The following is a 13367-nucleotide window of genomic DNA, read 5'->3' on the forward strand; positions in this document are numbered from 1 at the left end:
GGGATGTCGGTGTTGTATTTCTGTGATCGGCAGGCCAATCACTGCCAGCTCAAACAGGCTCTCCCTGCAGGGCCAAGTCATCTAATCTGTCCAATTACAGAGGCAGTGCAGGCCTTCAGAACACCGAGGCTGCCGTGCCAAGGTGACGTACAGTCGATTCATTCTTTCCAGTGGTGGCATGTTCCACATTCTCAGCCCAAACTGGCTGGATTCCACAGAGCTGCGCAACATGAGGAGAATAGAGAGGAGAAAACGGGAAGAAAGAGGAGGTGGAGGTGTAGGGGGGGAGGTGATGCAAGGCCAATAATCTGAGAGAAAAAATAGAAGCTAAACACTGTTCGGCCTGTCAACACCAACAAAGTGGTGACTGAGTGCAGAGATCATAGTGTAACCAGAAGGTCCCTGGTTTGATCCCCTCCTACAGCTCATATGTCCTCAGTTGTTCCAAGTTAAAGTTTTGTTCAGACAGAAAGCAAAACACATTTGACCACTAGAGTGTTTGTGCAGTCTGTGTTGATTCGCCCCAAACAGCAAATGTACCGACTGTACAGACATGGTATTTAACTCCAGTAGAGCCGCAACGATCAGTCGATTAATTATTTAGTTGATCAACAGAATATTAATCGTCATCTATTTTAATAATCCAATAATCATTTAGTCATTTTTTTAAGCAAAAATGCCAAATACTTGCTGGTTCCAGCTTCTCAAATGTGACAATATGATGCTTTTCTCTGTTTTACATCGTAGTAAACTGATTATCTTTGATGTTTTGGAGTGTTAACCGGACAAAACAAGACATTTGAAGACATCATCTTGGACTCTGGGTGATTATATTAAGGGCATTTGTCAATATTTTTTGATTTCATAGACTAAACAATTAAAAATAATCGGCAGATTAATCAATAATGAAAATAATTGTTAGTTGCACATTCATTCAGTCTCTTTTGCTTCAAATAGCTGTTGGCATTATAATTTCTCCTAGAAGGGTATACTAGTGACTATATTACAGATTACTTTAAATACTTGTTGCATAATTGCTTCTCTTTCCCTACATCAACCTCTCTCTCTCCGTCACCATCATCGAGGCAGATCAAACTGTGGACGCCAGCTGAGATTTATTGAAACTACAGGACAAAGAGTCAAACCATTGTGGCTGATAGTATGACAGGGTATCATGCTCTCTGTCTTTCCCCTGACGTCCATCTCAGGAGGCCTGCCAGCGAGTGAACACATCGTCAGACACTGGCACAAACTGGCTGCAGCAGGACAGACCGGACATTGTTCTGACTCTGACAGTTACAGGCCTCTGCTGCGGCCCGGAAAAACTCACTGTGACAACAGATCTGAGGGCTACACATGACCCTGTTTCTGAAGCAATGTTCACTCCACAGATCCATCAGTCGGTTTTATTTCCTTTAAATGTCACACAGATCTGATGTTTTTTTTTTAACTGTTTTTACCCTGAACTGAACCTCTCAGGCAGCACTTCATCTTGGATCTTATTAGACTTGCAATGATTTATTGATTAATATAATATTTGCCAACTATTAAATTAATCGCCAACTATTTTGATAATTGCAGAGGAAGAAAACTGCCAAGTTCTCCAATTCCAGCTTCTCAAATGTGAATATTTTCTGGGTTTGTTTGTCCTCTATGACAGTAAACTAATCAAGAAAATACAGATTAATTGATAATGAAATGATTGTCAGTTGCAGCTTTAAATTTCTATAAACTACTGTAAAGCATTTTATTTTGTAGGAATAAATTGTTGAGGGCAATATAAGATCAAGGGCTGCAAGTAGCCTGAAGGTGACATCCTCAAATGTCTTGTTTTGTCCCGACCAACAGTCCACAACCCAAAGATAGTTGGCAACTAACTGTCTGTCAATGAACTTATTGATTAATCACCTAATCGTCACAGCTCTATAGAAATTTAAAGTTTGGTGGTTGGTTTGGTTCTGCCAGTTCCTTGGAGACAAAACTCAGGGCAAAAGAATGAGATCATGTAAGCAAAAAGGCTCCATGCAATCTTGTTTCATCAGTACTGATGTAAGCGACATGTAACCGAAGTAGAAAGTCAGATCTTAAGGGATAAAAACCAACATGTGACTTGATTTTGATTTTGAACGCTTAGACTGGAACTTCAGCGTTGCTATGACAAATTTATCTTCACCTGAGAGAGTGGTCTGTTTATATGCCTGCAGCATTTTGGCTGAGTCATTGTCAGGATGAAGAACAAGTAGACACATGAATGGAGAGAATGCTAATATAAATAACAGACCTGCACCTGATAAAACATCTCAACTTAGTCAAAACTTTAACCAGAATATGAAATACATAAAATGAATATATAAAATACATCAGTTAAGACACATAAGTTATTAAAAATGCTTTGTATTAGCACCTTTTTGGAGATGAGCAGGCCTGCAGTGTGTAAGAGCACGAATGTGTCCCTCATTAGATGCAAACTGTATGTCAGTTTTTACTGCAAAGATGTGCACTGCACATCTGCACAAGATATTATGTTGTTCACAGAATATAATAATTTGTATGCACAATTTCTAATCTTCAATTTCGGGACTTCTAACATCTGTAAAATCCATTTTTGTGGATCCAAGCAGACAACACCTGCTGTCCTCTGTGAAGGAGCAAGATACATTTTTCAGAGCCACCTTTCAAACCTACAGGGGATGAATATTTGATGCTCAAAACACCGGATCTCTGTGCAAAATACCTTTAAAATCCAAGACGCCCAGTTAAATTTATATATAGTACCCTTCACATGAAGTGCAAAGATCAGAGCCATGGTAACTAGAAAACAGGTCGAGTAAATATTTCTGGATACTGAGGTGAACATGTGCAGCACAGGAGGTTATAAAAACTGTAAATGTGACTACATCATTGCAGAATAACTGCTGCTCTTCAAGCTGCAAACCTGCCTCCTCGAAATTACATTCATATTCAACTAAATTGTTTTCCCAATTATGTTGCGTTAACAAACATGAAGTCCAAGGAGGTTAGGGTTAGGGCCAGGGTTAGGGTTAGGGTTAGGGCCAGGGTTAGGGTTAAGGTTAGGGCCAGGGTTAGGGTTAGGGTTAGGGTTAGGGTTAGGGCCAGGGTTAGGGTTAAGGTTAGGGCCAGGGTTAGGGTTAGGGCCAGGGTTAGGGCCAGGGTTAGGGTTAAGGTTAGGGCCAGGGTTAGGGTTAGGGCCAGGGTTAGGGCCAGAGTTAGGGTTAGGGCCAGGGTTAGGGCCAGGGTTAAGGTTAGGGCCAGGGTTAGGGTTAGGGCCAGGGTTAAGGTTAGGGCCAGGGTTAGGGTTAGGGCCAGGGTTAGGGTTAGGGTTTGGGTTAGGGTTAGGGTTAGGGTTAGGGTTAAGGTTAGGGCCAGGGTTAGGGTTAGGGCCAGGGTTAGGGCCAGGGTTAGGGTTAAGGTTAGGGCCAGGGTTAGGGCCAGGGTTAGGGTTAAGGTTAGGGCCAGGGTTAGGGTTAGGGCCAGGGTTAGGACCAGGGTTAGGGTTAAGGTTAGGGCCAGGGTTAGGGCCAGGGTTAGGGTTAGGGCCAGGGTTAGGGCCAGGGTTAAGGTTAGGGCCAGGGTTAGGGTTAGGGCCAGGGTTAGGGTTAAGTTTAGGGCCAGGGTTAGGGCCAGGGTTAGGGTTAAGGTTAGGGACAGGGTTAGGGTTAGGGCCAGGGTTAGGGTTAGGGTTAGGGTGGATGGGGGGTGTTTTTGGACTTTTTTCTGTATTAAACCAAAACCACGATCTTTCTCTAACCTTAACCGAGTGCTGCCAGAGTCCAAATACAACCATAAAAAAGTTTAATAGCACTGTTGTTTCTTCTAGCGGATACTGTACTGCAAGATCAGATATTTTGGTGGGAAAAACAACAAGGTAAGCTGTTTGTGAACATTTCACTCAGACGTTCAGTGTCAACATTTTTGCAACTTGCCAAATACATTAATTAACAAAATTTCCTCATTATGCTGAGAGAAAATGTAATTCAGCAGCATTACATTTCTAATAAAACTATTTGCTAGTGTAATTTAGTCACATATGAATGTAACTTTTATGAGACAGGGGTGGCAGGACAGATGAAGAAATAGTGCATGATACGTTCAGGACAAATGCATGAAGACTGACTTGTGCAACAACCACCACAGGTAAAAAAATTTAGGATAAATAGGAAAATGTTCCGCATGTGATGGACACCACAGAGAGTGCACATTCACTGTCTGTCCTGAGAACCGTGTTCCCATTAAACAGTGACAGACATGTGTTTTATAGGCCGACAGTAAATAGAATTAGCGAGGAGGCTCTTTGAAAGGGAACACTCAGTCATAGAGGCCTTCCGGGTAAAGATTACCCAGTCAGACACAAAGCTTTAGGAGTTACCGCGGCGACGGGCTCTCAGTGACATTAAAAGCTTTGGTGAGAGCGATACGGCATCTCATCCAGCGGAAAAGTGAATTAACAGTGAATGGGGAGGAGATATCAAGGAAAGCCTGTTTGTCTTGCTGTGAAGAGCGACTTGACTTCAAACGCCGCTGATTAATTTTGTACTTGAGCCACATTAGACCTGCAGGCAGTAAAGGTGAGTCAGTAAGTAAATGATGTTTTATTGCTTCAGGAACTGTGGCCTCCTCCACCAGAGATTAAGTGACATGTTAAATCATTAACATACTTTAGGTAGATCGGGTAAAAGGCCTGGCAGGAAACTAAAGCTCTGAGAGATTTCAGGAAGAGTAATGACAACAATTTATTAGCAAAAATTTTCTGTGGAGGTTCTTTAACTTAAAGGACGGCTTCACAGTTTTTCCAAGTTTGTCTTAAAACAACAGTCAGGTGCCAAAATAAACACTGAAACATGTTTTTCTTGCTGTAATCATTCCTCCTGTTCATGCTGGCCATTAGAAGTAATGTACTTACAATGTAAGTGATTGGAGGATAAAATCCACAGTCCTCCCTCTGTGCAAAAATGTATTTTATAACTTTATCTGAAGCTAATACGAAGCTTCAGTCGTCCAAATGAGTCAAATCAAGTAGATATCTTTCAACGTACAGTCTTTTTAGTGCCAACGTCCCTCTTTTTGTTACTATACTTCCACCGCAGCTCAACAGGGAAACACTGTCTGAGGAAACACAAAGAGGGAATTTGATGCTAAAAAGACTGTAAATGTGTCAGATATCCATTTGATGTGACTAACTCAGACTGCTGAAGCCTCATATAAGCTTCACATCAACTTTTAAATGCATTTTTGCGCAAAATGACTGTTTATCCCCCATCACTTACATTGAAAGCACATTTGAAGGGGATCTTTTAATAGCCGGTATGAACAGGAGGAATGATTACAGCGAGGAAAAACCTCTTTCACTGTTCATATGGACACCTGACTGTTGTTTGAAGACACACTTGAAAAACTTGTAAAACCATCCTTAAAAAGTTCTGACACACCACAATAAAGCCAAACTTAATTCATCCAAAAAGCAATTAGACGAATCAGAAATCCTTCAGTTAAAACCGCAGCAGCAGTAGTTGCATCTGTAAGCGTTTTGCTCGCTCACCTTTCCTTTCTGTTTGAGAGGTTCGATGGTGAGGCTGTCAGCTCCGATGTCTACTATGGTTCCCAGCTGGAACCCGTCCGTTGGGTGGGGCGCCCACACCGGCTTCCCATCCTCCATCGCACCGCTCTGAAGGCTCTGGAAAACATGACACAACCAACAGTCAGAGGTGTGTTTTCTTCACTGTATACAGTACAACCACTTCAGTCACTTAAAAACTACAATTTCTGTGTTCTTTTTTTAAAAAATTTGAAATAGAAGGTGGGTGTTTGATTGAAATACCAACTAAACATATTTGTCTTCTTAGTAACTCAAAGCAGATTCTTATTTTTTCTCTCCAAATGTGGCACTAATCAAATCCCAAAGTTTTTTTAATGTCAAACAGGAAAGACAGTTAAAAAAAAACCCAAAAAACTCCAGTCCAAAGTGTTTTAACTTGCTTTAATCTCTTGAATCTTGGTTACAATTAAAGGTAGAGTCAGTGATTCTGGAGTAGCAAGGATGTTGAAGAGCAATAAGTAAAATAAAGTTGTGATGTGGTCTCTAAAGTTTGGAGATTAATTCAAAAAAAAGAAGAAGCCATCCTTAATCTGTGGCTTACACACAAACTATCTAATCACATGTTCTCTGAGCTCTCGAGGGGCTTTGTGGAAGCCAACAAACCAATTACAGTGTTACTGAGTCAAAGCAGCAGCTGATCGTGTTACTGTGATAATGTCGTTACAGACTGAGGACCTTTCCCCCTCAGTCTGACCTCTGATCCTCTGAGCCTCTGCTGATGTACAGGGCAGGGAAATAAAAGGGAAATATTCTAGTTCAGGTCATTTACTGCTTTAAATTTCATCTCAACCCAGAGAAAAAAAACTATATTTAATTAACTGATGAAAAACACTGCAGGGATATGCAACTGATGATAAAGCAAAAGTCAAAGCATGTTGAAATACTCAAGAATTTATTAACTTGGCTGCAAATTTTACTAGTGCTGAAATGATATGTTGATTCATCAATTGGTACATCAACAAAAATCCTCAACTCTCATTAATCATTTTCTGCTTCCATCTTCAATGTGAGGATTTGCTGCTTCTCCCTTTTTATATCTTTGTATATTCAATATCTTCGGGTTTGGGTCAGACAAAGGAAAACTTAAGTGACCACCAAAGTTATTACAGTTCATCCTGAGGAGGACAGGAATGTGTGTAGCAGAGTTCATGGTAATTTATCCAATAGTTGTTAAACTATTTCACTGAAAACCACAAATGTGAACCTCATGGTGGCACTAAAGGAAAAATCAGAGGATCACCAAAGTCAACAGGATTCAATCTTCAGAAACAATAAACATCTGTTCAAAAAACTGCACCAATCCATCAGATAGATGTTGAGATTTTCCAATTGATAAAAGACAAATTTGACCTGTAGGTGGCGATAGAGGAAAAGCCAGGGAATCACCAGTCTTTATGATTAATCATCTGGGGAACACAAATGTTTGTACAAAGTTTCTTGGCTTGATATTTCAGTCTGGAACAAAGTGGTGGACCGATCAACATCCCTAAACTCACACCACTAGCGTGATTGATTCATCTACTTGGGCAATTATACTACAGACTAGAACTGCAACAATTACTTGATGAATCGATTAGTCAATTGACAGAAAGTTAATTAGCAACTATTTTGATAATTGAATAATCATTTCAGTCATTTTTTAAGCAAAAACACAAAAAACTGCTGGTTGTAGCTTCTCAAATGTGAAGATTTATAAGCTTTTCCATGTCATACATGATAGTGAACTTAAATATCTTTACATCACCATGAGGTCTAAGAAACTATTACAGCATTTTTAGCTATTTTCAGACATTACAGACAAAACAACCAAGAAAATAACCTGCAGATTAATGGATTGTTAGTGGCAGCCCTGCTACAGACCAGACTCTAAACATATTCAGGTAAAGAAATGTTAAGGTAACCACAGTCCTAAAGCTGTACTTCATTACTTCCCACCTCAACTCTTTCCATGAACATAAGCAGACCACAAACTACCAGCATGTGTGAGAAAACAGGAAAAACAAGTTACCAACCCCCTGGACCAGACAGTATTTACATACACACAGTGCCGAGTCCACCTTATAGATCATTTAGTATTCAGGATGAACTGTGTGAAGCTCCAGATGATGCTGTATCTCATGTTCTTTTACAGGTTTTATAGACTGCCCAAGTCACGAACAAGACTACGTCAAAACCTAGTATATAGTTGAACCATGTATGGTCTATGTGTGAAATTGTGGCCAATTTGTTTCAGGGATAGTCAGTGGTAGTGTTGAAAATGTGAATTCCTGGATATTAAATGTTCATCTGCAATTTTCTGTAGTGGTCCCAGTAATACTTGTTGTTAAAGTGTACTGAAGTAGCAAATCACATGACATGATTAAGCTACATTTGAGTAAAAAAAAAAAAAAGTTATAAATGCAGTGATTGTTATTTGGGCTGCTTTAACTGTGCGTTCTGCCTCATGCCTCCCGGCGCATTGAGTGCTGAAGCGGATGCAGCTGGAGCTGCGCAAACCAACGTTGGAGGTTTCTCATGTGCAGCAGCCCCAGGCGCAACACCGGGTGAGCTGCCCGACATCACCCCGAGGAGCGACATGACGCTCCTCCACTGGCACCGAGGCCACAAACCTCACGCGCCGGGTCAGCAGCCGCAGCAACGCCTCCACACGCTCCTCCGAAAGTCGTGCAATCACAGCGTGGGATTCCAGGTGCAGACCGAGGTAGGGCACCTCCTGGCTCGGCTGCAGGGCGCTCTAAACCGTCAATAAATTCAGGAATGAGCTGCACTCAGTGGAACCGCTGTAAACGCCCCCTGAGGACGTAATAGAAAACTGTTTACGCCAGTTCATTTGGACAGAGCAACAGCCAATGGAGAGACTCCAACGCTTGGCCGACCGACCAATGGTACAACTTCATCACTCAGCGACTCAATCAGTCACAGACATTCCTGTGTGTAGGCCTGGCTCCACTGTTATGGTCCAGCCAAAAAAGACATGTCTGAGCATTATGCTGGTGCAATATAATCAAAGTTTAGTTTGGTTATGGCTGTTGATTTTTCATCTCTGTCTGTAGTTTGCATTGTTGTTGTGTTGACATTAACAGCACAACCAGGCACAGAAACACATCTTTAAAAGATGAAGGCCTGGTCAAACTAAACTAGACATTTTGCTTACATATTAATAAAGTCACTTGTTTCACTATTTTTTAACATTTTTTGGGGCATTTTTATGCATTTATTAGAGATTCTGACAGTAGGGAGATGAAAGGAAACGAAGGGAGAGATAAGTGGAATAACATGCAACAAAAGTCCCCAGCTGGACTTGAACTGGGGACGTTTTGTGGTTCAGCTTCTTAAACCCTGAGTCAATATTAAAGTCACATTCTGTGATTCAGCTTTAAAACAAGATGTCTCTTACAGTTTCCATCCACACATCTGTGGCCGACATGAAGCTGCTTACAACATGCAGCGGCTCTCCCCTTTACATCAGCCAAACTGCAAACTCAATAACAGCACAAGATTTTTCAATAATGACCTCGACAGTGCGGCACTGTCCAACACTGAGAGCCGCACTAAGAGGCTATCAAATTCAGTTAGGGAAATTAAACCATAATCGTCTGAGTACAGTTGTGTCCTTTATGTGCTGAGGTGAGTAGAGCAGCTTGATCACTGCGGAGCCAGTTATGTAACCGGAGGATCGTAAATGTCTAATGGACAGTGTAATGGCTCTGCTATCTTCACTCACTGGATCTATTTTTTGTTGTTCATGTATATAAATGCCTGAATTTATTGGCAAGTATTTTTCAATGGTGCATTTCATTTGTTTGCAACTTTGTCCATACACAGCAAAACTAGTTTTTCATGTTTGCATTGTGAGAGAGGACAAGAGAGAGAGAGAAGGATAATCTACTGATATACCAGCAGATATTAGTTCATTGCAGACCAGCATGTCAGCTGATGCCAAAGATAAGTTTTGCCCACCAGAGAGTAGTGAAAAGTTTATTACCCAACTATAAAATGTCACCGCTGGTACAATTCTCAGTGTTAACCCTCTAAACAAGCTGCAAATATGCATTCAATATGCTTGTATTGTATTCAAAAGAGCCCCTAAAAGTTGCTGAGTCGATGCATCAGTTGACAAGCCCCCCCGAGTTGGCTCGCTGCCTTTTTTTTTTTAGCCACGTCATTATACATGTTGTAACTCACAACATGACAGGCTGCAAACCTTTACAGATTTTTGTGTCTAAATGAGCTGAATACATAACTGTGATGGAAACGGAGGACAGCGTGACACAGAGCGACTGTGTTTCCTGCTGAGTTGTCAGCTCCGCTCTTAAATGCAGTGAAGTCGGTCGTTTAAACAGACGTGTACCAGCGTCTCCTCCTCTACTGTCCAGTGGGATCGACTCTTCAGCAGCCAGCAGGAGAGATGCTCCGTGTTACACTTTGATTTTTATATCTGAACTTGTGACCAGGAGGGACACTTTTTTGATTTCTCTGTGTGGAAATCTGATGTTTTCACATCACTTTAAAACACAAGTCTCCCAGGTAAAATAGGAGACTCATGTAGGCCGTTCTGTCAGTCTGGAGTAGGAATAATGTTTCTCATAAGAGGCTGTATTGAAGAAACAAACAAATTAATAATGTTATGTTGTTTAGTATGCAGGCCTTTGACAACAAAATATATGTAACGAGATAAATAGGCAGAAATATAGATGCTTCCAAGAAGTGTGATGCATATTTCATTTGTATTTGTGACGATACTATAAAAGAAACTACATGTCTGATGACACTGTGTGGATGTTTTTGTGTTGAGGTCAGAGAATCTGCCCTGTAGCTAACAGGTCACAGGTTCAAGCACAGCAAAAACAAACATCAGAAGTTCTGTTAAATGTTCCTGCTCTTATCATTACCCTGTATCTAAAAGGTTTGTGTAGATTTCAATAAAAAGAAATTCCACTTTTTAGTGACTAAAAAAAAAAAGGTGTTTAGAAGTTTGGTAACCACTTCCCTGTCACAAATTCTGCAAAACCCAGTGACAACATCTACACATGGCAACTATTTTATGGTTAATGGAAAGATTTTTGTGAGACATTGTGTGCATGTAAATGAGAATTACATGTTCACCTCCTGAGCACTACGAGCGCCTGAACACTGCGTAGCTGCAACCTGATTCGGGGACGTCTGAGGCCTGAAGGCAGGATGACTAAATGTAGATCAAAGGTTGCTGGTAACATATTGTCAGGGCTGTAAAAATGTTACCCAGTGTTACAAATCACCAGACCGTATTACTCTGTGATATAAAAAAAAAGGGCCATTTAAGGAGAAATCAATCTTTTCACTCAGTGGCGGGAAGCAAGTCAATACTGCTTTATCAGTGATGTGTGTGTGTGAAACGTATGTGTGTAAAGTGTTCGGAAATCGGAAATAAAACATGTTTAAAGGGGAACTCTAAAGATTTTCCAAGTTTGGGTGGTCGAGTTGCATTTTGGGTAATGTAGGCTCCAGGTTTTGACAAGGAAGAAGAATGCCTTTATTAAATAATGTGATATCTCTGCGACATCAGTTTTGATCATTCTTTTATTGCAATGCTGAATCAGTGGCGTCTTTTAAACTGGTGACCATGACGTTTGAGTATGTACAACCATAAAGAAACAACTGAATCAACTGAATCATAACTTGTGTCCAATATGGTTTTTCCTACAGTAAAAGTCCTTCAGCTGGATGTTGTTCTCTCTATTTTCACATTCATCTGCTGAAGGAGGAAACTTTTAACACGTGTACCTACGAGCAGGATTTATGACGTCACAACTCATTTGGAGCTAATCGTGGTCCAGTATGCAACTTGCACAAGTGTGATGTCGAAACTTCGGTGAACAAACACTGAGAATAGACTTTTACAGTGAGGGAGGAGACATGTTTTTGGGTGGAGGGGGAAGTTTAATAATGTCACTTACACAATCTGGCTCGGTGTAGTGCAGCAGGTTAATGAGAACATTAAAAACTCCCACTGGAAACATTCATGACTAAAAATGTCTGCAGTGCTGCTGCTGCAGGACAATCTGACTGAAAGTGCTGAATGGATTTCAACATCAGTCTCAAATATATATAGAAGAATTTCAGCATTTCGCCACAACACTGGTAATCACGTTAAGTGTATTTGATACAGAACGGCTGCAGACTGGTTTGTGAAAAGCAAGAAGGCAAGACGAGACCTGCTGTAACCTCTCGGTTCAGCCCACACACATCACTGATACACTCAACATCTTCTACCAGCACACAGGATGTGATGTAAGCACCTCCTGAGCTGTTGAACTGGGTTGAGCAACACCAATAAAAACTCTTTGCTTTGATGGAAGGTGAAATTATTATCGGGGTTATGATGTGGTTTATTGCACTTAATGATTTCGCTGCTAGAAAAAGCATGAGGCTTATTTAATATTTTTATTATTATAAACTATTTCCAGTTGTTGGTTTTAGAGACTTTAGGAGATTTGTTGATAATAACAAAAAGATAAAATAAAACCAGCCGTATCCCTCACAAGCTCCAAGAAGCTGACATCACCACCTGTTGTGTCCTTCTTTTTCTTGAGAGTCTCAATTCATTGTTTAAACAATAAAATATCTGACATTGGTGAAAACAGTCGTCACAACTTCCCAGAGCCCAACATGATGACTTCAAATCCCTTTTTTATGTTCAACCAACAGACCAAAACCAAATGAAAAGTAGTTTAAATTTTGAGAAAAGTAGCAAATCCTCATTTTCGAGAAGCTGGAAGCAGATAATGTTTATTTCTGTTTCATAAATGACTTAAACGATTAAACAAAATGGTTGTGAATAATATTTCAACCCTGATTTACATTATTTAGTTGTTTATTTAGTTTTTTTATGTGTAAGGGAGAATATACAGTATCTAACAAAAATGTTAACAGATTTAGCTTACAGCTAATTTTCATCTGCAGTCCCTCGACAAGGCACAATTAAAACACAGACACTATTAAAACATTAGCGCTGCAACTGACAATTATTTTTGTTATTAATTAATGAATCTTATTATCAGAAAAAAGTGAAAAATGCTGTTACAATTTCCTAAAACCTCAGTTCAATATATGTATAAGTGTTGAAAAACTTCAAAGTACTTTATTATTTTCATATATGACAAAAGCATCAAATAGTAACATCTGACTGTGAAATTTTGCTATTTTTACTGCAGAAATGACTGAAACGATTATTCAGTTATCAAGTTATTGATCAACTGATTCATTGTTTCAGCTCTAATTTACACGACTGTATCTTGGTGGAATTTGAAAGATTATTGATGATACAAAATCTTCTCCATACTGTGCATTTTTTTTAATTAATGTATTTGTTTTAATTGCTATAATGTTCACTGATTGCTCTCAATAATACCTTTAAATTTCTGCCTTTAAGCTTTAAAAACCTGCTTCTCACTAAAGTAAACACGTGACTCACTGCAGCTAAATTTAGATCCCAAAGTCTCAACCAATCATTTCTGGTTTCACCAACAAACCTCCAGCTGTGGAGTCGGCTGATCCCTCCGGTCTAAAGCAGCTAATTCACAAACCACAAAGTAGCAACAACAGTCAGCTAATGGCAGCACTCATCATCATCATCATCACATTAATGCTTTTTTTTTTTTAAACTAAAAGGGTGCAAAACTCATCTATTTTCAGCCACTGCCCTAAATATGAAAATCCTGCAAGTAAGGCTTCAGAGCTAAAATAAATCAAGTCCTCTGGAACGTTGTTTTCC

The 13367-nt window shown here is 40.1% G+C and overlaps 1 protein-coding gene across 6 annotated transcripts in view; it reads right to left on the reverse strand.

The window, feature by feature from the left end:
- The window catches only part of LOC137169799 (unconventional myosin-VI), a 168539-nt gene that overhangs the window by 135231 nt on the left and 19941 nt on the right, over positions 1-13367 (reverse strand). For all 6 annotated transcript variants that reach the window (XM_067573161.1, XM_067573162.1, XM_067573163.1 and 3 more), the window contains exon 2: positions 5558-5692. In XM_067573161.1, coding sequence (XP_067429262.1) covers positions 5558-5674 — 117 coding nt within the window. In that variant the 5' untranslated portion in view covers positions 5675-5692. The remainder of the gene's footprint in view (positions 1-5557; positions 5693-13367) is intronic.

This window comes from Thunnus thynnus, chromosome 18 (genome assembly GCF_963924715.1).
Source record: "Thunnus thynnus chromosome 18, fThuThy2.1, whole genome shotgun sequence".
Lineage (NCBI taxonomy): Eukaryota > Metazoa > Chordata > Actinopteri > Scombriformes > Scombridae > Thunnus > Thunnus thynnus.